Source organism: Crocuta crocuta, unplaced genomic scaffold (genome assembly GCF_008692635.1).
Source record: "Crocuta crocuta isolate KB4526 unplaced genomic scaffold, BGI_CrCroc_1.0 scaffold339, whole genome shotgun sequence".
NCBI classification, from domain to species: Eukaryota; Metazoa; Chordata; class Mammalia; order Carnivora; family Hyaenidae; genus Crocuta; species Crocuta crocuta.
The window spans coordinates 4,165,057-4,191,753 of NW_027530357.1; the positions used below are offsets into that span (position 1 = coordinate 4,165,057).

A 26,697-nucleotide genomic window follows, 5' to 3' on the forward strand; every position below is an offset into this window, starting at 1 on the left:
AGCACTCAGCTACGGAAGATATTTAACAGCTGCAGAGAAGGAGGAAGGGAACCAGACTCAGTGGGCTGAGCTGTCAGCATCCATTTGCGCAAGTTTGGCCTCCTTTTCCCAAGGGACAGCACCCTGTCCATACTGTGAGCCTCGCGGCCCGCCCTTGGGTTCTAAGAAAAGCAGGTACCTCTCCAAGTCTCTCTCTCTCTTTCCCCTCAGGACTCTCCACCATTTCAGCTCTCCGTTATCAGAAGATGGGTTATCCACTTATCAACACCTGTTTTTAAATTGTGATAGGGGCGCCTGGGTGGCTTAGTCGGTTAAGCGTCCAACTTTCGCTTAGGTCATGATCTCGCGGTTCGTGGGTTCGAGCCCCGCGTCGGGCTCTGTGCTGACTGCCAGCTCAGAGCCTGGAGCCTGTTTCAGTCTGTGACTCCCTCTCTCTCTGACCCTCCCTGCTCACGCTGTCTCTCTCTCTCTCTCTCCTAGAAATAAATAAAAAAAAAAACATTAAAAAAAAAATTTAAATTGTGATAAAGTGTATATAATGTGACAGTTGCCATTATAACTGCTTTCAGGTGTACAGTTCAGTGGCTTTAAATACATTCAGCCATCACCGCCCCCAGAACCTCTTCGGCTTCTCACCTTGGAACGCTGTAGCCATGAATGCTAACTCCCTACCCCCTCTCCCTCTGTAGCCCTTGCCAGCCGCCCCTTCCACTCTCTGTGCCTGTGATTTGAACTCCTCATGTAAGTGGCCTCACGACAAGAATCGTCCTTTTTGGCTTTCTTATTTCACTTGATTCTGATATCTTGAAGGTTCATCTGTGCTGGGTCAGGTGTCAGAATCCCCTTCCTTTTTTAAGGCTGAGTAATATTCCACTATGTGGACAGAGCGTATTTGGCTCATCTCTTCCCCTGTGGGCGGACACTTGGATTGCTGCTTCTACCTTTCTGCTACTGTGAATAACACTGCTGTGAACGCAGGGGTATCAATATCTTTTTGAGATCTTGCTTTCAGTTCTTCTGGGGTATGTATCTAGAGTATGGCATATGGCAATTTTGTGTTTAAAATTTTGAGGAACTGCCCTGAATGTGTTCTCTAGCAGCTACAGCACCTGTATTTCTGCCAGCAGTGAGCCCCAGGGCTCCAATTTCTGCACACCTTCCACGTGCTTCTAGGTCCCTTGGTTACCTTTGAATTCCTCCCCTCAGACAACCGTCAAGGGCCGAGTGATGGCCCTTCAGCCAGCGTAGCTCAAGGAACATGGAATTGGGGAACGTAATTTATTCGAGAAAGAAGAGCAGAGTGGTTTAGCCCGAAGGCCTAGGGGTCGGAGATGGTGTAACTGAAGCCTGAATTTAATGCTCATGGGGACAGATGACCAGAACAAATGACGCTCCTCTGTAGCCTCAGGTGTCGCTTGTCATTGGGGACACGAAGTAGAACCTGCTTCCCGGAGTAGAGAGGGTTCCATGAGGTTGTACCTCTAAAGCACCCAGCCTGGGGCCTCACAGGGGTGGTCTGTCGTGACGGTCACTTCTCGAGACCTGGTCCTTAAGATGCAAGCCACTCACCTGAGCAGAGATGGGCCTGAGGGAGGAACTCTAACTTTTTTTTATTAAAAAAAAATTTAATGTTTGTTTTTGAAAGACAGAGCGCAAGCAGGGGAGGAGCAGAGGGAGAGGGAGACACAGAATCCGAAGCAGGTTCTCTGTCTGCACAGAGCCTGACACGGGCTCGAACCCACGAACCGTGAGATCATGACCTGAGCCGAAGTCAGATGCTTAACCGACTGAGCCGCCCAGGCGCCCCTGGAAGTCTAACTTTTGAACACCAAGCTTTTCTCCTCCAGGAATGTTCTAGAAAGTCAGTTGCATTCTCTGGGCTTCCACAGACCGTAGGTTTGGAGTTGTTCATTGCCGGTAGCTGCTTCATTTTATGTTGGTTCTTACTCTACAGCATCTCTTGTCCGACAGGCACTGGGCATTTATAGGACACTGTGTGTTTCCCTTTGTTGTTACTTATTTGTTCTGTGTAACTTCTTTTTTTTAATTTTTAAAAAATGTTTATTTTTGAGAGTGAGAGAGAGACAGACAGAACGTGAGCGGGGGAGGGGCAGAGAGAGAGGGAGTGACAGAATCCGAAGCATCTCCAGGTTCCGAGCTGTCAGCACAGAGCCTGACGTGGGGCTCAAACTCGCAAACCACGAGATCATGACCTGAGCCGAAGTCGGACGCTTAACCGACTGAGCCACCAGGGCACCCCCGTTCTGTGTAACTTCCTCGCGGTGGGGTTGGGGGGACCCTATCTTGGCTCCTCGACTAGACTGTTAGCAGCTTGAGGACAGGCGTCTGGACATAGATTACTCCAGGCCCCTGGACATGTGTTCTGCCCTATTGTTCAGTAAGTACTTGCTCAGAGAATGATTATAATACTCTCTGAGTATAAGGATACTGCCTCTGTTTCCTCACCTGTAAAATGGGTACAACAGCAATAGTACCTACGTCACAGGGTGTTTGGGAGAATTAATTAAGAGGACACGTTAAATTTGTTTAAGGACAGTGCCTGGCACATAGGAATCCCTGAGTAAATGTTATTTTCGAGGGATTACAGTGCTGTTTGCGATATAATGCGGAGCTCCAGGGACTGGGGATATTTCGTTGATGGGGAGCATGTGAAACACTTATTAAGTGCCAGACACACGCTCTTTATGCACGTCACCAATTTTGTTCCATAGCCTGGGAGACAGGCGCTATTTCCATCCCCCATGTAGAGACGAGGAAGTGGAGGCTGGGTGCACTTGGGGTGACTCACCGCAGCGCACAGCTTAGTAAGCGGCACCGCCGCATCTGGGCGTCTCCCGCATCTGGGGAGCCTCGCCTCCCCCTTTCCTTTCTCAGCCTCCTTCATCTTCCTCTCCCCTCTGCTTCCTGTCGCCTGCACTAAGAATCCCCAATCCCATTGGCTTGACTAACACTTTCCCTTGAAGCCACATGGGGGGTGGGTGGGCTGTGTGACGTTATTTCCTGCCTGCCCGAGACCTGCGACTGGTGGTTATTTGCAGGGCTTTCTGACGCAGCTCGTCTCCTTTGGCAGGGTCAAGCCGAGAGCGCGTCTGAACGCAAGTTCAGGAATAGTAAATGGTGTCCCTGCTCCCGGACTTACTGGGGACTGAATGCAGTTCGGCAGGGGCCGTAACCCCCATGCATGTGGGTCCTCCTCCGGGGGAAACTCCCTTTGCGGATCAGGGGCACCATCAAGCCCACTGTGCCCATTGGCTTAATCAGAATCAACCTGTATGTCTGTTCTCACTTTTCCAAGCACATCCTCACAAACACTTGCTCTTTTCCTTTATTTTATTTTATTTTATTTTAAATTTTAATTGTTTTGTACTATTTTTGAGAGAAAGAGAGAGCAAGAGAGAGCGAGCTAACAGGGGAGGGGCAGAGAGAGAAGGAGAAAGAGAATCCCAAGCAGGCTCTGTACCCACGAACAACCCATGAACCATGAGATCATGACCCGAGCTGTAATTGAGTTGGATGCTTAACCAACAGAACCACTCAGATACCCAACCCTCTTTTCCATTAAAAAAAAAAAAGTATAGCTAACCTAGTGGGTGTGAAGGGATATCTCTTTGTGGTTTTCATTTGCATTGCACTAAGGCTGTATAACACCTTTTTGTGTGCTTCTTGGCCACTGTTTATCTTCTTTGAAGAAATGCCCATTTAGGTCTTTTATACATTAAAAAAACTTTTTAAATGTTTATTTATTTTGCGGGGGAGATTAAACACAAGCAGGGGAGGGGCAGAGAGAGAGGGAAACAGAATCCGAAGCAGGCTCCAGGCTCTGAGCTGTCAGCACAGAGCCTGACATGGGGCTCAAACTCATGAACCGGGAGATCATGACCTGAGCTGAAGTTGGATGCTTAACTGACTGAGCCACCAGAAGCCCCAGATCTTTTGTGCATTTATGTTCATTGGTTCATTGGGTAGTTTGTCTGTTTCACATTCATCATTTCTCCTTCCCTTGAGCTCCACCAGTCTGATTTTAACGGTGACATCTTTAGAGGGGAATGACTACAGAGTGTGGGTGGAATGCTACCCCTGTGGACCCTTGGGCAAGCCGCTTCCATTCTTTGTGCCTCATTTTCCTAGTCTGTACAATGGGGACATGGTCCTCTACCTCCCACATTGGGCTCTGAAGATTGGAGGTCATGTAGGGGGCATGTTCATCCTCGCGTCCAGTGTGGGGAGGCCCCCAGGACCATATACTGCCTTCCTAGATACTTTTGAGTCCGCGAGAGATCAGGCGTGGACCCGAGAGCCTGAGGGAGACAGCCGCACAGCATAGGGATTCTGCACTAAAGCAAACAAGGGGCAGAAAGGGCCTCTTGGAATGACTCGATGTGATGGCTCTCTCTGCACCCAGCATGGCCTTTGGTGGGCAGCCGTCCATCTCTGTCAACCTGCGGAAACTCGCTGATGCATAATTCATCTTGATGCTGAAGCCACGCTGAAGGCAGTCGGCACCAGAAGGGCAGGAATATTCAGGGGCAAGATGGGAGCCTCTTGTCCAGCTTCCCAGGTCCCCATGCCTCACGGTGAGGACCGGTGACTCGACGTCCACTACTGTAGAGTCTTTCTTTGCAGGCAGTCGGACTCTGGGTTGTATCATTACAACCTAAAGATTGCATTTGACCTTGCTCCTCCAGCCCAGTGGAGACACCAATTGCCCTTGATTCCCATGAAACCAAGTGTCCCAAAGGGCAGCTATTTTCTTCCTTCTTTAGAAACCCACTCGCACAGTGTCGCATTTTCCCTCCCATACCCTCAAGAACACAGCCGTGATTTCTTTCGAAAGTCATCTTTGCAGCATCACCAAGCCACATCAGCCCCCCCCCCCCAAGCCCTGTTCCTGTTTTCGCAAGAAGGTTTGCAGCTTTTCCTCCGAATCCGAATCTGTTTGCCTGTGGTTGGAAAACACCGCATGGCATTTAGAGATGCGGTTTCCTTGGAGATGGGAACATCTGCCTGCAGATCTGGGAACCTGCGTGACGATAGACCAGCTTTCGTGCCTGGTGGGATCTAGAAAACATCTCTAGATGCAGAGCAGAAGCTGTCAGCCAAGAGTCCTCTTCTTGTTTAAGCCAGCAAAGTGCCATAGAATGAGGCTCCTTTGATGCGATAATGTGGGAACGAGAATGGAGTTTTTTTTGGGGTTTTTTTTTTTTTTGAGACCACTGCCATTTAATTAACCTGTGTGCAGGCGGCAATTAGTTCAAAATGTTTAGATAAGTAACCCACAGCCACATTGTCTTTATACATGCGTGTGTCAAAGGCTCAAGGTAATAGTTGGATTGTTAGTTTTCCAGGTCAGTAGAGAGAGATGAACAAAACTGCCATGACCCTGCTCTCTTGAGGCTGGGCCAGATGTGGCCCCTTGCCTGTTTATGCAAATAAAGTTTTATTGGGACACGGCCTTCTTTCTTCCCTTCCCTCCCTCCCGGCTCCTTCTCTCCGTTCATTCTTCTCTCCCGTCCTACGTCTCTCCCTCCTTTATGCCTTCCTTCCAAGTTACACACACATTACACTGATGGTAGTCATTTTATTGTAAAAGAATCACACACAGAGTCAAGTGTAGAACTTTCCCCAACCCCTTCCTCCCACTGTTTTTCTCAGTGGAAACCCTTCCAGTTCTTTTTCTGTGGCCTTGGGGAACGAGAAAAGAGGCAGAACCGAAATAAAAGCATTAATGTGACGGCTTAGAATTGCAATTTGAGGAGCACAGAGTCAGACAGCGACCCCCTTTGTGTCCCAGTAGGGAACACAAGTCGAGGGTTTTTAAAGAACGCAAGGAACGCTTGGATGCATTGCTTACAAAGAATTTTGATCGGTGTTGGTGGCAAAAATCTAATTTTGGCTGAACGTAATCGGTTGCTAAGGCTTTTGCTGAGCGAAGTCTCTTACTGTAGCAAGTTGCGAAAGCTGAGTCCTCGGGCTTCTTGCCATTTGGCTCAGTTCAGAAGTTCACAGCTCCCCCTGGTCAGGTTGCGCATACGACCCACGTTCTCGGTGGCCTCCTGGCTTCGTTTTAAAGCCCCTTGGCATTAGCGACCCCGGTTTATGTCACCTTCCACACTTCAAACACATCATATGAATATATAGGAAATACATTCAAACATTTTGTAAATATATTTATACGTATCGATGCGTATATATTTATATAAATGAGATTCTTCTGTGTGTGTTGCCAGGCACTTTCCTTCACGAGTCAGTGTGGCGTCGAGTTTTACATATCTGCTTGTGGGGAGCAGGGGTTGGCAAACCATGGCCCTGGGGGTGGGGCCAAATCTGGCCCACCGCTTGTTATTGTAAATAAAGTTTTATTGAGACATAGCCACGCCCATGTGTTTACGTATGGCCTAGGATGGCTTTATGCTTCAGTGGCAGAACTGAGTAGTTGTGGTGGAGACTGTACGGACCCCAAAGTCCACAATGTTGACCATCTGGCTCTTTTCAGAAGAAGTGTGTTATCCCCAGCCATTGAACCACCTCACGCTTTTTAATGGCTGCATAGTATTCCACAGTTCGGCTCAATCCCTCCCTTATTAAGGTGTCTCCCGCCTTGGTCTCTCTGCATATTCCACTGGAGACCTGCAGGGTGGGACAGTCTCTGGGGTGCCTGGGATTATTATAAATCCTACCCGCTTTTCTGTAGAGCAGGGTGGAGCTTGGGTTTCCTGTGCTGGGGGCAGTGATGTAGCATGAGTGGTTGTGTGCCTGTGGCTGTCCCAGAGACTGTCCTGTGCCGCTGCATGTCCCTCTTTCCTTCTGGCACGCTCCAGCCCTGATCCGGCCCAAACTCCCGGCTTTGGAGAGGCTAACAAACGGATGGTATTTTGGTCCCGGCATCAGCCTGTGCCAGACCCGCTGGTAACTGCCGCAGGCGTCGTCCCTGTAGACTTGCCGAGCAGAGCAGTGGCTCTCAGCAGTGGGGAGGCATTTCCGGGGAGCTGGTTGAAGGGCAGATGTCAGGGCCCCACCGCCAAAGGATTTGAGAAACTTTGGGCTTGAGGGTTCTTCGTCTGACTTAGAGAAAAATGGAGCTGTAGACCTTTTCAAAGAGAAATCCAGCTTCAGTGGCCTCAAGGATGCATTCGGGGTCTTCAGTTGCAAGCGACAGAAGCCATCTCTGGTTGGCTTAAGCAGAGAATGAGCTGCTGTGGAAGATTCCGGGGTAACTCAGGATGGACAGAAGATTTGAGGGGAGCCACTAGTAGACGAACTGAGCTTCAGAGGTGTTTTCCATCATTGTTAACGCCCGCCATGATTCATGTTCTCCACGCAGAGGCTGACTGGTCTAACTTGGCACCTGGTGGCTTGGGGACCTTAGCCTCTGTCCCTTGGTCCATACCCCTAACAAGACTGTGCTCAGAAAAAAGAGAATTCCCTCAAAGGGAGGGAGGTGAATGCTAGATGGTTACAAATAACCCCCTGCAGAGAACAGTACAGGTCACTGGCTAAGCTATTTAAATACACAAGCCCCTCAGGGCAGGGAGAAGCGCATGGGTGAGAAGGTCAAGTAAGGCTACCCACGGGGCCCATCCTCTATGTGACTTCATCCCAAATGAACAAATTTTGCATCATAACAAGTCACTGTTAGATGCGAAAGGGTCAGAGGTCTTGATTTGAAAAAGAAAAAAAGAACACTGATTTCAGGCAACAATTCTTCAAACTCCGATGGAAAAGAGTTCCAGACTTACTTCTTACAGTCACTGTAGGACAGTCACGAATGACTTATTGGAAATGCTGGTATCACACTAGCTGAGGTTTTTGTTCAGCTTCTGCTGATTCATTCGCTCCTCCCCCCTCCCCCGCCAGAAGCAAGGGACAGACCGGGCGGGGGGTGGTCTGGAGAGGTTACACCCCACCGTGTAAATAGGGTACTCGCATCGCAGAACCCTCTCACTGAGGATGGATGAGCTTTTAGGGATGGTGTGCTCTAGGTGCTCATTTTACAAGGAAGGAAGCCCAGATCACGCCGTCTTAAGCGCCTGGCCCGGAGCCCGTGTGGTCCCCGTGTGGCCAGTCCCTCCCTAGCCATCAGCAGCTCTGTTGTCTGGCTTCCAGGCTGTGATGGAAGCATTTCAGTGTGGGTCTTCTAGAACAGCCAGGCTGGACTGTGTGCCTCTAGTCATGTCTGTGAGGACTCACTGTCCGTTAACTTTCCTTGGGGTAAAGGAAGCTTCCGTGAAGTATTCCGCAGGGGGCAAAATAATCTGTTCCCCGAATAAGTGTTTCTAGCCGACCTCCAGCTTGCCGAGGGAGAAGGCCCTTTGCTGGCTCAACACGGGAGCAGACAGGTGTGGAGTCTGCATTTGCTCAGGATGCTGACCTTGGAGGACTTTATGTGGAGATGTCTGGGGTGTCAAGGATCCAAGTGACAGCGTGCTTCCTCGCCAAAGTGTCCCAAGCAAATCCAGTATCATAGGGAGGCTGCAGTGTGTTTTAGGGCTGAGAGCAGTGGGGTCAGACAGAACCAAGTTCAGTTCCTGGCTCTGCCTTTTAGATGCTGTGTCGCCTTGGGTAAGTTGCTTAGCCTTTCTGACTCTCTGTTTCTTCACCCGGAGATGATCTCCATCTTAAAACATAAAAGGAGCTAATGCCTGCAAAATGCTTAACACATGCCCAGGCACATAGTAAGGGCTCAATGAACGGCAGCTGTCACAATCAGAACCAAGATACCATTATACCAAGATCAGAGAATCCTTACTTTAGGGTTTTTTTTTTTTTAAATGTTTATTCATTTTTGAGAGACAGAGATGGAGTGCAAGCAGGGGAGAGGCAGAGAGAGAGGGAGACACAGAATCCAAAGCAGGCTCCAGGCTCTGAGCTGTCAGCACAGAGCCCGATGCGGGGCTCGAACCCATGACCTGCGCCAAAGTCAGATACCCAACTGACTGAGTCACCCGGGTGCCCTGAGAATCCTTGCTTCAGCCAAGAGGGGAAAACCAGCGTCAAAGCCCACGGTGACTTGCTAAGTAACAACAGAGCCAGGTCAGGAACTCAGCGTCCTGCTTTCCCCACCCAGTTATCTTATTAACGCAACACATGGCCTCCCTCGGGGTCACCCCATAGGGCGGGTGTTATGGGCAGAGGGCAGCGGTGCTGCTGATTCAGCCTTCCTGATCCCTCCCCTCTCAGTCTCCTTTAGGGTTTCTGATTTTAGGGGGGTATTTATGAGTCAGACGACTCCCTGCCCATGGGGAGGCCATGCAAAGCGGGCAGAAGCCAGTGCTGGCCGTCGCTTACTGGGCTGATGGAAGGTACCCATGTCCCACTGGCCCCGGGGGGACAGGGAGAGCAGACCTCTCTGCCAATTTATCTTGGAAATTGTCTTTCTTCGGGCAATGGGGTGGGGGGAGGGACGCCTAAAAGAAAACATCCAGCCACATGCTTGTGAAATCTCTGCCCAAAATCAGTCATCCTTTTTAATAATGAGGGCTGTCAGAGCCCCGGTCAGTCGGAAATGACGGCCTGTGTAAATATTTGGTCTGTAACTGATTTATGGGCTGGGGAACAAAAAAATAAGATTAGTCGCTAATCACAGGGATGCAGGAAAACCAACGGGCCTGGAAGGCAGAATCGAGGCTGGCCGTCTGGGTGAGCTCAGATGGGGTGTGGGAAGGCTGGGCCGGGCTGTGCAGTGGCATTCACTTGGAGGGGGGGGTGGCTGTGTGGCTTCTGGATTCTTCCATCAGAGTGGGCAGAGGCAGCATTGTCCGTGTGCAGGTCAAGAACTGGGTGGGACCAGCCCTGTGGCAAGATGCCCGGTTTGCAAGCGCAAGATTGGCCCTTGCCAGCGAAGCCTGAAGTCAGCCGCCGAAGCAGACAGGCCTGTAAAACGGGAGTGTATGTAGTCAGCTGTCATAGGGAAATTAACAGAGCAGTTCAGAACAGGCTTTGAAGTCCATTAAAGCCGTGTTTGCACCCCAGGCCTTTATGGAGTTGCCACCTGGGTGCTTTAACTGTTGAGCACGCCAGTTACCTTAACTGCAGAAAGGGGGTTATCATTGTTCCTGCCCTGGATGACACAGCTCGTCCCAAGCAGATCACCTGCTCCCAGCATCTCAGCCGGACAGATCTCAGTGCCGATGGCGGCTGTCCTGTGGGTGCTGGAATTCACAACCCCAGGTGGGCTGATAGAGGCGCTTCACCTTCCCAGCAGACTGACTGTTGCCTCAGCCCCCGCAGGCAGCACTCGCCTTCTATTAGAAATAAACATGCAGGGCGGGGTGCCTGCCTGGCCCCACCCCAGTTAGCATGGAGGCAAAGCATGCACATTCCAGGGCCACCCCCTCCCCAACTCACCTCCACGAAAAGCCCACCAGCATTCATGCGCTGGTGCAGTGCAAGCATGCCGACTTTTCATGCATTCATTTACTTAATTAAACTCCCACTGTGTGCCCCGTCCTGTGCTGGGCCCTGGGGATCCACAGAGAGCACATTCCACATGGTCCCTACGTGGGTGGGAGGGACCCACACTCATCAAAACATCCGAAAAACCAGGGTGTGCTCCAGAATGCGGCCAGACCTCGAAGAAATGTAGAGGGGCCATGACAGGACCCAGCGTACCCCAGGAGAGGTGGGGATGAGGAAAGGAAAGACCCCAGGTGGCCGGAGTAGCAGCTCTTGGCGTGAGCCAGATGATGGGGAGTGGGATTCGGGCATTACTCTGCGTGGTTTGCTTTACTTTTCCTAACTTTCCTGTAAGTCCAGACCCTCCTAGAATAGGGGCTAGCAGGCTACAGCCCGCGGGCCAAATTCAGCCCACGGCCTGTTTTTATAAGATCACCCCCATTCATCCACCTGTGGTCTCGGACTGATTGCGCGCTGCGTCAGCAGGGCTGAGAACACGGGACTTGCAGAGGCCTTTACAGAAAAAAATTCACCAACTTCTGCACTAGAGCGTTTTCCCTTTCGTCTCTCATTCCTTCTTCCTCACTTGTACTCGTCCTGGCTCTGAAGAAGCGAAGTGGTGTATTAGTCTATACATACACAGACTTAGTGTCTAATATATAGAGAGAGACAGACAGAGAACAATTTGCTCTTTTCCCAATCAGGTCTTGGTAGAAGATCTGTTTGATACTGACAGCTGATCTGTTACTAAGCAAAGTTTTACCTTTAAACAAAAATACTGGGGCACCTGGGTGGCTCAGTCGGTTAAGCGTCCAACTTCAGCTCAGGTCATGATCTCGCAGCTTGTGAGTTCTAGCCCTGCGTTGGGCTCTGTGCTGACAGCTCAGAGCCTGGAGCCTGCTTCACATTCTGTCTCCCTCTCTCACTCATACTCTGTCTCTCTTCTCTCTCTCAAAAATAAATATTAAAAAAAAATACTGTGTATCTATGCTTAAGATATTTTACATGTTTTCAAGTATGTATGTTTATATATAACGTGTTTAACCACATATGGTGATACATATATACATTTATATATAAATATATATTATGCTATATCATACTATTATATGGCATATATAAATATATACATTTGTGCACATAAATGTAATATTTACTATATTATATACCATACGTGGATATGTAAATTTACATATTTATACATATAGTACTCGTACTGTGATATAATATATACATATATTATATACATGCATTATATACTATATCACAGTACTAATTACCACCCAGTCAAGACAGAAGACATGTCAGTTCCTAGAAGGCTCCTTGGGTCTTATTCCAGTCAGTAACGTGCCCAAAGAAAATCACTCTTGGGGCACCTGGGTGGCTCAGTTGGTTAAGCATCTGACTCTTGATTTCGGCTCAGGTCATGATCTCACAGTTCATGAGATTTAGCCCCACACTGTGACCCTGCTTGGGATTCTCTCTCTCCCTCTTTCTCCCTACTCCCTCTCCCTCTTTCTCTCTACTCCTTCCCATCTCTCTCTCTCTCTCTCAATTATATATATCTCTCAATTACATATACATATATATATAACACAGAAGGGCACCTGGTGGCTCAAAGTGTCTGACTTCGGCCCAGGTCATGATCTCACAATTTGTGGGTTGGGCCCCATATTGGACTCTGTGCTGACAGCTCAGAGTCTAGAGCCTGCTTCAGATTCTGTGTGTGTGTGTCTCTCTCTCTGTCCCTCCGCTGCTAATCCTTCCTCTCAGAAATAAATGAATAGATATTTAAAAACTTTTTAAATCACTCTTCTAGCCTCTCCAGCATAGATCATAATGGAGTCCTGTTCTTGAACGCCGTGTAAATAGAATCATAATGGAGTCCTACAATATAAGTTTTTTTCGTGCCTGGTTTCCTTTGCCAGATACTGTATCACTGAGATTCAGCTGTGTTACAGTATAAGCCATAGTTTTCTCTTTTCTGTTGCCATGCGGTCATCAATTGTGTGAGCATAGTCTGCATTATCCTTTCTGTTACTGATGGACATTGAGGCTGTTCCCAGTGTTTGGCCACATGAATATCGTTGCCATGAACATTCTTGCATAGGTCATTTTGTGGACATGGGCACTCATTTAGGTTGGGTACCTACCCAGGGGTGAAATTTTGGGGTCAGAAGGTGTGTTCACTTTAGTACATATTGCCAGATAGCTTTTCAAAATGGTTTTGCCAATTTACAGTCTCACCAGAATTGGGGAAGGGGGGCTTCCGGTTACTCTCTCTCTCCTTGCCAGCATTTGGTACTGTCAGCTCTCTCTTTAGCCGTTCTGCTGGGACCTGTCCTGAAATGTACTTAATATGCTCTCCAGTCACTGTCTCTGCCTCTCCCTCTTCTCTCCCCCTTTCTTCTCTTTCTCCTTCTGTTTCACCTGCTTTTCCTTCTTTGTATGTGCACATAAAGCTGTCTACCAGGAAATCAGTGCCGTGAGATTATGCAGTTGATATGCAAGTTCGTTTTTAAAATGTTAACTATTAAAACACAAAAACGATTCACTCATGCCTCATCTGAAGGCATTTCCTATTCATCCACACCTGGGGAAATGCAGCGTACCGTGTTTGATTGACTCACTCATGCTTCCTTTTTACCGGTGCTCCCATGGCTAATGTTAGAGCCAGAAGCCAGGGTTGTAGCCTGCGGCCAAGGGGCAGAGCATATGCCATTGAGGATTCTCCTGGTGGTAGACTTACCAGCCTTTGCTGTTCCAAGCTCTTTCCCTCCCTGGGCTTCGTGCGTCCCCCATGCCCCCTTCCCACCCAAGAACTTGGTGCCATTCTTTGGTTTTTAAAACGGGTCTTGGGGAGCCTGGGTGGCTCAGTCGGGTAAGTGTCCCACTTCAGCTCAGGTCATGATCTCACAGCTTGTGGGTTCAAGCCCCGCGTCGGGCTCTGTGCTTACAGCTCAGAGCCTGGAGCCTGCTTCGGAGTCTGTGTCTCCCTCTCTCTCTGACCCTCCCCTGCTCACACTGCCCCTCTCTCTCTCTCTCTCTCTCTCTCTCTCTCTCAGAAATAAATAAAACATAAAAAACAAAAAAGCGGGTCTTGCCTGGAGGCCTCGTTTTTGGGTAGTCAGATCATGTCAGCTGCAAGGGACTTAAATGGCCCCATTTGGGAAGAAGGAACACTCACATAGCCCCCCGCATAAGGCCAGTGGGCGTGTCTTCTAGTCGAGCACTTTGCTCCGCAGACTGGTGTGTGAGAATGTGTGCCGTGCCTGTCCTTCAGGCACGCCTGCAACGAGCTCGTCCGCTCCCAACTCTGTCATTTCCTCCCAATTGGCTGAGCCAGATGCTCCAGACACCGTTAATGAGACGCTGAANTCTGCCCCCCCCCCTCTCCCACCGCCTCTCTCTCTCTCTCTCTCTCTCTCTCTCTCTCTCAGAAATAAATAAAACATAAAAAACAAAAAAGCGGGTCTTGCCTGGAGGCCTCGTTTTTGGGTAGTCAGATCATGTCAGCTGCAAGGGACTTAAATGGCCCCATTTGGGAAGAAGGAACACTCACATAGCCCCCCGCATAAGGCCAGTGGGCGTGTCTTCTAGTCGAGCACTTTGCTCCGCAGACTGGTGTGTGAGAATGTGTGCCGTGCCTGTCCTTCAGGCACGCCTGCAACGAGCTCGTCCGCTCCCAACTCTGTCATTTCCTCCCAATTGGCTGAGCCAGATGCTCCAGACACCGTTAATGAGACGCTGAAGTTTATGGCCAGGCCAAGGCATTCGAGTTCAAGGGGACACAACCCCACATCCGAGGAAGTGAGGGTAAAGAGGTCACGTGAGCCGGCAGCTCTCCTGGACTCAGCACCCAGGAGACTTTTGGAATAGAAAGTAGTGCAGGGGCACCTGGGTGGCTCAGTCGGTTGGGCCTCTGAGTCTTGATTTCAGCTCAGTTCATGATCCCAGGATCATGGGATCGAGCCCCTACATCAGACTCTGTGCTGAGCATGGAGCCTGCTTGTGAGTCTCTCTCCCGTACTCTCTGTCCCTCTCCCTTGTTTGCATGCTCTCTCTCTCTCTCTAAAATAAAAAGAAAAAAAAAGTTGCGCAAAGACAAATCATCAGTTTGGGCCCCCTCCATGATCTTTGCACCCAAGGCTCTGACGTACAGGCTGGTGAGCAGGCACTGACCAAGAGCCTTCGGAGCGCAGCGCTGTCTGCCAGACTGAGGCCGGGGGTGGGGACAGGGGCTGGCACCCTCCGCCCTCGGGAAATCAGGCGTTCCTCCACCCTCGGGAGCCCATGGAGCTAGAGTTCATTGAGAAGATGCTGGCAAACCAGGGCTTTGTAGACCAAAGCCAGGCTGCATTCCTTTAGAATTTTCCTAAGACAGAAAGTGCCAGGTTGTCTTTGCACATGGCCTTGGGTGAGGGTCTGTAGACCTGGCTTCTGGTCTTAGCCCCGCAACTGTGGGTTGCCTGCTCTGTGGTAGGTGCTGGGCTCCAGGTCCATCCCCTGTGCGGTGGTCACCAGCCAGTGGAGGAGACAGATGTCCACTCAGTAACCACACACGCAAAAGCAGAACTCCACCCGGGATGCATTCTGTGAAGGAAAAGCATTTAGTGCTAGGGGCACATGTAACCTGGAGGTCTGACTGGTTCTGAGGGTTGAGGGCTGTGTCTCTAAGCAAGTGATGCCTAAAGTAGGTCTCCACTAACAGTCGGGATGGGGAATAGTGTTCCTGGCAGAGGGAACAGCATGTGCAAAGACCCTGAGGTGGGTGAGAATATGGTGTGGTCAGAAATCAGAAAGATGACCAGAGTGGCTAGAGTCAGAGGGTAGCCAGGTGATGATAATACAAGAAGTTCTCCAGAGAGCAATCCTTGAGGGCCCCTTGAAGCTTTTTTAAGGAAACCTTTGGAAGTTTTTAAGTGCAGGGGGTGTGAGATGAGTGGCGCGATACAACGTATCCTTTTCAAAACCTCGCTTTGGTGCCTGGATGGAGAATAGATTATAAAGAATCAAAAATGGGTTGGGATTATTCAACCATAAAAAGGAATGAAGTTTTGATACATTGTTACCACATGGGTGCACCTCAGAAACATTGGGTTCTGTGAAAGAAGCCAGACGCAGAAGTTCACATCTTGTATAATTCCATTTATATGTAATACCCAGAATAGACAAATCTATAAGGGACAGAAGACAGGTTGGTAGTTGTCATAGGCCGGAGGGAAGGGCATGGAGAGAACTGCTTAGTGGGTACAGGGTTTTGTTTTGAGGCGATGAAACTCTTTTGGAACTGGTTGGTAGTTGCATAGCATTGAGGATGTACCTGATGCCACTGAATTGTTCATTTTAAAGTGGTTACTATATATTATGTGAATTTCACCTCCCTATAAATAAAAAAGTAAAGAACATAAAAATAAAGAAATGCCAAAAAACCCCCAAAAGCAGTGAGATTGAGGGTCTGATTCGGACCCAGCAGCAGCAGCAGGGGTAAGGGAGGAGAGAGGCTTGGACCAGAGCTCTGAGGCTGGAGATGGAGACTAATGAATCTGAAGAGGTAAAGGATTCTCAGGATCCTTTTTGTTCAGACATTCTATGCATATTACGCTTCAGGAAGGTCAGAAGAACTTTGCTGGACTCCAGCACTGGAGTGAATAATCCTTTGCTGTACCTGGTAAATCGAGTACGTTTTCCCTAAGCACAGATTGCGGCCCCTGGGCTGAATGTCTTCCCTGCATAGACGTGCAGCTTCAGCCTCGCCCGGCTCTGGGGCTCCTGTTAGGACAGCCTCCCATGTCAGGGAGCTCTGACTTGCCCGCCTGTGTAGACAGCAGCATGGTCCACCTAGGGCTCATGCAGTCCCTAAGGACGGAGCTGCCCTCGCCGATGCTTTATGCCACCCCATTTTGCTGCTTTCCCCCAAACTGGCCCCGATTCCAGGGAAGACGTCTGTGCAATAGATTTCTAATATCTCGAGAAGATCTTGGAGAAGATGTTCTTTTTTAATTACACTTGCAGGGTGTACCGCAAAGTATGCACCAAATCTCACACAGTCACAGTCATTGGCCACAGTCATTTGTGTCTGTTTTCTCCTCTGAGTGTGCCGGTAATGAGGGCAGATGGTAAAGGTGAATCCCATATTCTGTCCATGAGGGCTTCCTTGGTGGGTGGGAAGTGATACGTGATTTCCTTCCACCCACTTTGATCAAGTAGCCATTCATTCTCCACTTTCTGTTTCTCCCGCCCTCTCTTCCTTCTGTCTGTCTGTCTGTCTGTCCTCTGATTCTCTCTTCCCTCATTATATCCACCTCTCCATCATCCTTCTATCCTTCAGCCTTTTCATCCCTCCACCATCCATCCTCTGATCCATCTTTTTATCCATTCATCCATCTACCCATGCTTTGTCCTTTTTGTCTATCCCTCCGTCCATTGACCCATCCATCCTTCCACCCTTCTACCTTCGCTCTTTCTTCCTTCCTTTTTCCATCTACCATCTATGCCTCCATCCATCCTCTGATCCATCTTTTGATCCATCTCTTTATCCATTCATCACTATATCCATGCTTTGTCCTTTCCATCATCCATCCATCCATCTACCTTTCTTATATGTCTTCCTTCGTTCCACCCATCCATCTCTCCATCCATCCGTCCATCCATCCATCCAGCCAGCCAGCCAGCCAGCCAGCTTTTTATCCATCCATCTACCCATCCATCCACCCATCCATCCATCCATCCATCCATCTCTTCATCCATCCATCTATCCACCCACCAGCTTTTTATCCATCCATCTACCCAACTAACACTTATTTATGTACTCCTCCTCTGCTCCACCTGTGGCCCTGAGTTGGTAAAGCAAATTGACAATTTAACAGTTTGAGAAGCTGTTAAACTGGCGCTTAGACTCGGTTCTCCATATATAAGGGGTCTGGCTTGTCATCTGGTGGCCCAGTGCCTCAAGGCTCCTGTCTGTTTTGGAACTAACAATGGGATCTATTGCCAGAGGATATGCCTGCATCCCATTCATCTGCCCAGAGTAGTGGTGCGGTGAGAGTTGCTGGGTGTTTTCAGGTGAAAAACATGGCTCGGTTTCAACTTTTGGCCTCTTCAAGGTTAATTCCGGGCTGTGTAGATGCCCAGTCTAACCTTTCAGGGTGATATTCACGACAGGTAACTCACTGTGTGCCGGGCCCGGTGCTAAGCACGTTATCTCGTAGGATTGTGATGACATCCTTCTTAGGTAGGTGCTGTTATTTTCCCCGTTGTCCAGGTAGGGAAACTGAGGCACAAAGGGATGAGATCACTTTCCCGAGGTCACCGTCAGGGCCTGAGCCCTGGTCTCTCTGATCCCGAAGCTTGCCCAGTTTAACTCCACAGTGATACTGCCTCTGTGTAGATGCCTCTGTGAATCTCCACCATGTGGGGACTCTTGTGGAATGAAATGCTGCTCTCGTGTTTCCTCTTCTCCAGCCCCGGGCAGGGAGAGCCAGCTAACGTGTGCTGCTGTAACAGGAAGTACTTTCCTGGGCTTTGCTGTAGACCCCTAGGGAGATAACAAGCGGGCTGCCAGCCCAGGCACTGTGAGGGAGCGACTCTGCGGGTGCACTTGGATTCCTTAAAGCTGATGAGCAGCACGCCTCCTGGAGAGGCTGACTTTTACGCGCGTGTGTGTGGGAGGCCTCCAGTCTTTAATTAAGGCACCTTCCTGGGCTCTCCACCCAGAACAGAGAAAATTTGCAAGGAGGGCTCACTTTGGCCACAAGATGGCGCCCAGCTCTGGGCCAGACCTGAANTGTGCTAAATCACGCTCTCGTAAACTGGTCATCTAAGCTCCTTGGGGAGGGGAGAAATTTTCCAAACTAGCCCCAGAGGTTCATTCCGTTCAGCTGGTGCCGAGTGGGGGGTTGGGAGATCCAGCAACGAAAACGACAGGGTCCCTGCCTTCATGGAATTAGAAGGCAGCATGATAAATGCCAGTCATAACCCAGATTGGTCCTTTAATAAGCTTTCAATGAGCATCTGCTGTGTGCCAGGTTCTGTGCTAGTTGCCAGGGACAGAGAAATAGGCAATACAGTCACTGCCCTCAAAGACCCACAGTTCGCTTGGGAGACAAGAACTAAAAGAACAAATTCGGAAAATAGGGAAGTATAGCCACAGGGATACATACAGAATATTGTAGAAGAATGGAAGAGGAGAACCCAACCCAGGCAGGAAGGGAAGGGGCGGAGTATCAGGGAAGGCTTCCTGGAGGAGAGGACACCAGAGTGGAGTCAGAGAAGACAGATGGGGATTAACCAGGCAGGGAAGGGGAGGGTGTTCTGGGCAGTGGGGATGTGAGGACCAGCCAAGGGCTGCAGGTGAGAAATGGCGCCCAGGCGGTGGCCAGAGCGCGGTGAAGTGGGGACAGGGCAGCCGCGGGGCCAGGTCGACGTGGGGAGTGGACACTGGGACCAGGTGAACGAGATCGGGTCCCCCCCCATTTCGTGTGCACTCACGGACACGTGGCCCTCTCTTCTGCTTCTGTCTCCCTTTCAGAGCCAAGAAGAAAAGCAAACCCTTGAACCTCAAGATTCACAGCAGCGTGGGCAGCTGCGAGAACATTCCTTCTCAGCAGCGCTCCCCGCTCCTATCGGAGCGCTCTCTCCGCTCTTTCTTTGTGGGACACGCACCTTTCCTGCCCTCCACCCCTCCTGTCCACACCGAGGCCAACTTCTCTGCAAGTAAGTCGCCCGCCCGCAGGGGCTGCCGAACCCTCTTTGCCAGGTGTCTGCTCCCCATTCTGAGAAGATGCTCGTGAAATGCTTAGAACGCCGCTCATCCGCCTCCCCCCTGCGCCGGTCATGCCCCTTGGGATGGTTTTGAAGGGAAAGGGGGTAACCAGCATTTGAGAGGTTGACCGGTCCCCGTTTTTTGCCTGCAGTGTGGAGGGATGACCGAGGGAAGCCTGCGGGGCGTTAAAGGAAACACCAGCTTTTCCTCTCTGCCTCTTGGCTGCCCGGGTCACAGGATTTTTCTCAGGCCACTGTGGACAAGGCATCTATGATTAAATTTTGTAATTTTTCCCCCCCTGCTTGGGTCAACACACATAACCTTTTATCTCAAAGATGTATTTGGGTTCAAACTGGGCCGAGCACGGCCTGGGGTCTTTTACATTCTGCTGCCACGAATTTCTGCTGGAGACAAAGTGGTTATTACTCGGAGCAGAAATGGAACTTTCTGGTGATCCAGGGTGGAGGTTTGAGAAGGCCTTTAATCTTCTCTGCCCAGAGGCTCGTTTTGCTGAACAGGCACAGACGTGGTCAGAGGGGAGCCCCTGAAAAGAGCCCAGCTAGGCCTTCAGCCAAGATACCAGCTTTTATTGACGGGGAGTTTGGGAGGAAGAGGGGCTGCTGGACGGTGGAGGAAATAGCCCCCGGTCCCCAGGGTGGTCGTGTCGCTGCTCTGATGAATGATCGGCAGCGTTTACGGAGTCCCTGTGCACCCTCACCACCCACGTGCCTGACTTCGTGTAGTTCTAGCAACAAGCCTTGGTGCAGACTAGTTGTTCCCATTGCATGGATGAGGAGACTGAGGCTCAGGGCCGTCAAAGAACTTGGCAGAGCCACACAGCTCTTGAGTAGTCGAGCCAGGGTTTGAACCTGGTTCTTTCTCGCTCCAGAGTGGAGAAGCTCCACCATCACGCACGATCTGATCCAGGATCCCTCAAATGCTCAGCAGGGGGCCTTTCTCTAAATGTGGGGCTCTATGCTTTGCCTTTGCAGAAGAGTTTCTGAACTTATTTTTTAGGGAGGCTGTGGACGCTCTGAGAATTTCAGGCTGTCCGCTGTTTCTTCCCCTGGGGAATGGCACGTGTAACCTCCGACATGGCGCCTCGCGTCAAGGCCGTTGGGCTCAGAAGCTCTGACTTAGCGCAGCTAGATTTGGCCTGGGCAGGACGACGAACTCGGTTTACGGTCTACACATGTGCATCACGCGTCCACCACAGGGACCCCCTGAGGGCCCAGAGCCAGAAGAGACCTGTGTGGACATCAGTTAGGAGACGTTCCAGAACCGGGCTCACTTCGGTGCCCAGGGGGCGCAGGCCCTGAATCAGGCGAACTAAAATAGCATTCATGACACATACCAAGCCCAGAAGGCCAGTTTATTGATTTGTCGGAGATATCCCTGTCAGAGAGACCAGAGACGGTCCGTGGGGGAGGGCCTGTGTGCAGTCGGAGGGCGGCTTGGGAGCTCGGACGAGAAGGGGTGATGGGTCATCAAATGTGTCCTAGCAGCAGGGTGACAGGCCCAGGAGGGTGACGCCTGGGTGCCAGGCGCAGCTCTCTTTCTTTCTGAGCAGAATGCCTGACCTCGAGCAAGGGCAGAGCCTTTCTGAGCCTCAGTGACTTCATCTGTAAAATGGGAACACTACTAGATTCACTCCCTAGGTGGTTGCGAGGGTTGGATCTGCCCCTGCATGTCAAGTCATCCGCGTGGTGTGCCTGGCACACAGCAAGTGCTTAATAAATGCTAGCTCTCATTATGACGTTCATTAGCTCCTTTCTCCCGGCAGCGCTTACATCCTCTGACTTTATGATGAATCTGAGCGCTGTGGGTAAATGCCTTTCAGTTTACCCCCCACTCCCCGATGGCCCTGAGAGTGCTTGGAATTTACCTTGGCCTGACGCCGGGTGGCTGCGTGTCTCTCTCTGGGCATTGCCATCCTGTGAGGGGTGTTGGCATGGCCATCTCTGGGAGTTTGACCGCAACTCTGCTCTTGAGTTCTTTCCAGAAGAGAAACATCTTCAGCTTGCTTTAAAAAAAAAAAAAAAAAAGCCACGNCCTCCTCTGCTTCCGGAAAGTTTTGTGAGGATTCCGCATGGCTACCACCTTTTCATGCCTGCCCTGATCTCCACGGGAGAGGAAAGGCTTCTGCACTCCCCTGTGGGCATGAGCCAAGTCCCCAGCTAAAGTCAGCCCTGAGACCCCAGACACACAGTTGCCTGTCGGGACAGTCCTGAGCCTCATGTGCAGAGAGGCCACCCTCTGATCTTCCATACAGGAGAAAAGTAGCCTGAGCCTCAGCAGAGAAGGAGTGTGTCACCCGAATGTTAGCGGGAGTCTCGTGGACCAGTCCCATTTCCGTTGATGCAGACAGGTGACAGAAACAGAGGCGGCCCAGTGAGTGGCACAGGTTAGGAAACGGAATCTCCGCGATGCCACCAATTGCTTGTGTGACGCCTCTCCCTCCCTGGTCACAGTTACAGGGAGGCGGGCATTTTAATTCCCATTCTAGAGATAAGGAAACTGAGGCTCAGAAGAGTGAATGATCTTGCCCACGTCATAGGTTTTGAATCCAGATCCATCCTTAGCCTGCATGCCTGCACTTTGGTGAATTCCCCTCTCTGCCTGGCTCTCGGTTTCCCCAGTTGTACAAGACTCCCCTAGGGTCCAGAGCTTAGACGTTCTGTGTCTCTGAGACCTACCCAGCGAGCGTTTTCTGGGCAAATCTTTGGACTCAGGAGGCTGGTTGGAGGACTCTAGGCTGGGGCGGTTGGGAAGACACATTGGTCAGGCACTGCTTCTCCCCTCCCACCGTGAGCCTCAGCCTTACTGCCCCTGGGCCCCAGCACCAGCCCGACCCCCCGCGGACCCAGCAGAGGGAGCCCCAGAAGCCGCGTCTCTGCCAGGCTGTCTGTCTGCCCCATTGTCACTTTCAGTGCTGGCCTTGGCCGGCCGGCAAAGATCACCGTGACTGTGATGATCTGCCATCTTGTCACCCTACTGGTGATGCCTGGGGACAGCATTAGGCAGATCTGGCTGGAGAGTGGCTGAGACTCAGACCCTGAATGCCCAGCCTCCTCCAATGGGCCGTGAGAAGGACTGCACCTCCCTGGGGCTTGCCCTACATTTCTGGTCTGGGAGTGATGAGCAGGGGGAGGGAGGGGCGTGGCAGGAGCCCCAGCTTATAGAGGAACCTTTGTCTGAGGCTAACAGTGGACAGAACACAAGCTAGGAAGCCCTACTGCTCAACGTGGAGGATGGTGACTCGGGAGTGAACTTAGCTCCCAAAGGAGTGGAGAGCAACGGACCTCTCCATCCTTGCTGCATTTATTTGGCATTTCATTTGGGCATCCCGTGTCACCCAGATGGTGTCTGACCCCATGCCCTCTACCCACGGAGCAGTTTTGATCCCACAGGCTGTGTGCTGGTGGCTCCTTGTAGGGTATCTCTGAGTCCAGCCGAATTGGGTCAGGCTGCTGCTCTAATCCCCGATAAAGAACCTTCTTCAGAATGAAAAAATACCGTCTAGATGGGAAGGAGTAATTACTCATCATCTTTCATTACCGGCTGGTGGAAGTGATTTGGGGAGTATAGCTACTAAGTGGTTGCTGACATATTGTTGCGCACATCACCGAGCCCCTCCCCTCCCTGCCCCGTGTCTGTTTCAACCTGGCAAGGATGTAGTGAGGGAAAGTGAGGAATGTGTGTAATTTCCTAGCACAGTGTGGGGGGTGGGGGGGCATTGGTGCTTAGAGCACTGAGTCTCCACAAAGGGTAGCTTTGGCAGCTACCGGAGCCCATTAGATGATGGCATAACTTGTAACAATGATGAAAACGGCGATAATAATAGCAACGGGCGTTTATTATGTATTGACAGACAATGTTACAGGCATCTTCAATTCAGGCAAAGCAATTTACTTGTACTACTTCACAGTTCGCCATCAGGTGGTTTCCGTTCTTATCCCCATTTTGCAGATGAAGAAACCGAGGCTGAGAGCATTTGGGTAGCTGGCCCCAGATCCCAAGGGCAGGCAGGAAGTGGAGTGTGCACCCATCCTGAATGCCCCGTTCTGTATTGCGGAGGAGATGCAGTCGGAACGCTGTCTTCGCCGAGACCTGTTTGCTCCTCCGACAGGGACCTTAATTTGCTCCAGTTTCCTCTCTGGCACCCTTGCCTCCTTGGGGGGGTTGTGTTGTCGGGTGTCAGCCTTGCTCCAAGGGTGCCTCCTCTTGTCCCTCAGCTTGCTGTGCTCACTCAGGGAGCAGCACCCACACTGGCTAACAAATTGCTACCCCGCCCGACTCTGGGGCTGATATTCAGGGACTCCATTGTCCCCGGTGGGAGCCGGGTGTCCGCTGTGGGGGCCGGGCAGCTGCGGAAGACGGCCGGGACATCTTCGGCAGAAGGCGAGGAACGACAGGCAACTTTTACCACCTGTGGTTTTCTGGGTGTTTCTTTATCAGCGGGCTGTGGGGGTCTAGCACTTCGGGGCAGCGGTTCCCAAAGGGGACAAGGGACTGATGACTCCCAGACTTGCCCTTCTTGGTTTTTGTGGCCCCAGCTGGAGTTATACGTGTGGCCCCAGCCTATAAAACACTGCCCCGTGCCAGGTGCCTTGAGAGGCGGCGCGGCCCTCACCGCCCTGTCTCACCATGCACGCGCCTCTTCTTTTCGCCTGTGCTTTTCCTTGGACACAAGGCGACAGAGTTGACCCTCCGTTGAGGGCCTGGCCTCATGTGCCTCCAGGCTGAGTCAGAACGCTGATTTTTTGAGGGAGGCAGCAGGTAGCGGTACAGACTGATGAAGCTGAACTGCGTACTCCCAAGAAACCAGCCTCTGGAAGGGTTCTAAAGAGACTCGGGATGGGGGTGATTATATAATGGGGTTTAATGAGGCCTGAGGCCCAGGTTCATTACCCCCCGGAAGAGGCGAGGAGTTGCGTGTCTTGACACAAGTTTGCAGCCTGAGCCATGTTCTTGACTCAGAATCGGGAGAGGTTTTGAGGCGTATGTGTCTGGCCTGACTCCGTGTGGCAGTCTTCACGGGGGACCCCGTAGATTGCATTAGAGCACCCCAGAGACTGTGTCTCCCCCACACTGAGCAGGTCAAAGTGCTGACCTTATCCCTTCCCCTCTCCCGCCCAGCAATGCAGGAGGCTCCCTGTTGCTGGGCGTCTTTGCTGTAGTTTAGAAACTCAAATACCAGCAGGTCCCTAACACTTACTGACCATCTGCTACTTGCCAGGCAGGGCTTGGTGTCGGTAATTTATAGGCATTCAGGTGTGTATCCCTGAAAACAAAGAAAGTGATCCAAAAAGTCTCATGATGAAAAACACTAGTCCCCTGTACCACCCGCGGTCGATCCTGCTTTTTAAAAACTCCTGCGTCTTGTTCATCTGATAGTCACTTTCACTGTTTACAGCAGCATGTATGTTTCGTGAGAGTTTATTAGAAATGCACATTCTTACTTTCCCCCTTCCAGACCTACTGGATCCGAAGCTCTGGGGAGGGGCGCCTGGGTGGCTCGGTTGGTTTCATCCCACTCCCGACTTCAGCTCAGGTCATGGTCTCAGGGTTGTGGGATCAAGCCCCACGTTCGGCTCTGCGCTGAGCTGGAGCCTGCATGGGATTCTCTGTCTGTCCCTCCCCCACCAATAATAGATAAATAAACATTAAAAAAAGAAGCAGCGGTGGCTCTGAGAAAGGTTCAGCAGTCTGAATTTTCACCAAACCTCCAGGGATTCTGCACACTAACATTTGAAAATTGCTGGGTTACATATGACAACCCTTTTAAAAAACGCTTTCAATTTTGAAATAATTTTAAACTTACAGAAAAGTGGCAAGAATGCTATAAAGAACTCCTGTACCGCCCTTTACTCAGACTCATCCATTTTTATTTTTATTTATTTTTTAAATGTTTGTTTATTTTTGAGAGAGAGACAAGAGTGCGAGTGGGGGAGGGGCAGAGAGAGGGGGAGACACAGAATCCAAAACAGGCTCCAGGCTCTGAGCTGTCAGCACAGAGCCCGACGTGGGGCTCAAACTCACAAACCCCGAGATCATGAGCTGAGCCGAAGTCGGATGCTCAACTAACTGAGCCACCCAGGTGCCCCCAGGTGCGTTCATTTTTAACATTGCCTTGCATTCGCTTCCTCTCTTTCATTCAGAGCCATTTGGGATGGTTGCATAACCACATAGAGGTACCGGATTCAGTAAACTTGACATTGACTCAAGACTTTCATCTAACCATATTCCTATTTCAACAATTGTCTCAATAGTATCCGTCATAGCAATTTATTTTTCTGGCACAGGATCCGATCCAGGATCGCATATTGCATTAAGGTCTTGTGTCGGGCTTGAATAGTTCCTCAGTCTTTTTTCGTTGTTTGCGACATTGACATCTTTGAAGAATGGGGGCCAGCTTCTTCACAGAATGTTTCTCAGTTTGGGTTTATCTGTGTTTCCTCATGTTGCACCCGGGATATGTGGTTTGGGCACGACTTCTACTTACACGGTGGTATGTCTTTGTCAGTGCATCCGAACTGCCAGGTGTTTGAATTTTTCTGAAGAAGTCAGCAACTGTGACTTTTATAAGAAATCTCCCAGTTGTAAAATGCTAGCACCCACTGAAAAATCTTTTAATGCCGTGTGAGTTGGTATTAAATAATCCCTCAGGATTGTGGGTTGTATTTGGGCGTGGGGCTCCTGGTTTTTAACATCTCTTCTAAAACCATAGAGGTCGGAGCACACCTGGGTGGCTCAGTCGGTTAAGCTTCCAACTCTTGGTTTTGGCTCGGGTCATGACCTTGTGGTTCATGGGATTGGAACCCATTTGTCGGGATCCGCGCTGTCCAGTGAGGAGCCTGATTGGAATTCTCCCCGCCCCCAGCATCTCCCCCACTTGTTTTCTTTCTCAAAATAAATAAATAAACTTTAAAAAAATTTAAAATAATAAAAGCATAGAGGTTAGAACTGATAGGGAGCTCAGAAATCATGGAATCCAAGCCCTTATTTTAAAAATGGAGAAGCTGAAGGGTGCCTGGGTGGCTCAGTCAGTTAAGCATCCGATTTTGGCTCAGATCATGATCTCACAGTTCGTGGGTTCGAGCCCCGCCTCAGGCTCTGTGCTGACAGCTGGCTCAGAGCCTGGAGCCTGCTTCAGATTCTGTATCTCCCTCTCTCTCTGACTCTCCCCTGCTCATGCTGTCTCTCTCTCTCTCTCTCTGTCTCAGAAACAAAACAAACAAACAAAAAACATTAAAAAATAAAAAAACATTAAAAAATTTTTAAAAAATGGGGAAGCTGAGGCCAGAAAGTAGAAGGAACTTGCCCAGGATTTCAGAGCTGCGATCTGAACCTGGATCTCCTCAGGCCCAACTGATAGCTCTCTCCATTATGCCAGGATGGTTGCAAAGTTAGCCTCTCTGCAGCTGCTGAATGTGCTCTGGAGGAAGGAAACAGTGGAAAAGGTGACACCTTTGTGTGCAAGGAGGGCTGGTGTTGTGTGGGGGGTGGGGGTGGGGTGG

The 26,697-nt window shown here is 50.5% G+C and overlaps 1 protein-coding gene across 1 annotated transcript in view; it reads left to right on the plus strand.

Moving 5' to 3' along the window:
* KSR2 (kinase suppressor of ras 2) overlaps window positions 1-26,697 on the plus strand; it is a 418,048-nt gene that overhangs the window by 219,386 nt on the left and 171,965 nt on the right. The window contains exon 5 of the mRNA XM_077765936.1: window positions 18,944-19,128. Coding sequence (XP_077622062.1) covers window positions 18,944-19,128 — 185 coding nt within the window. The remainder of the gene's footprint in view (window positions 1-18,943; window positions 19,129-26,697) is intronic.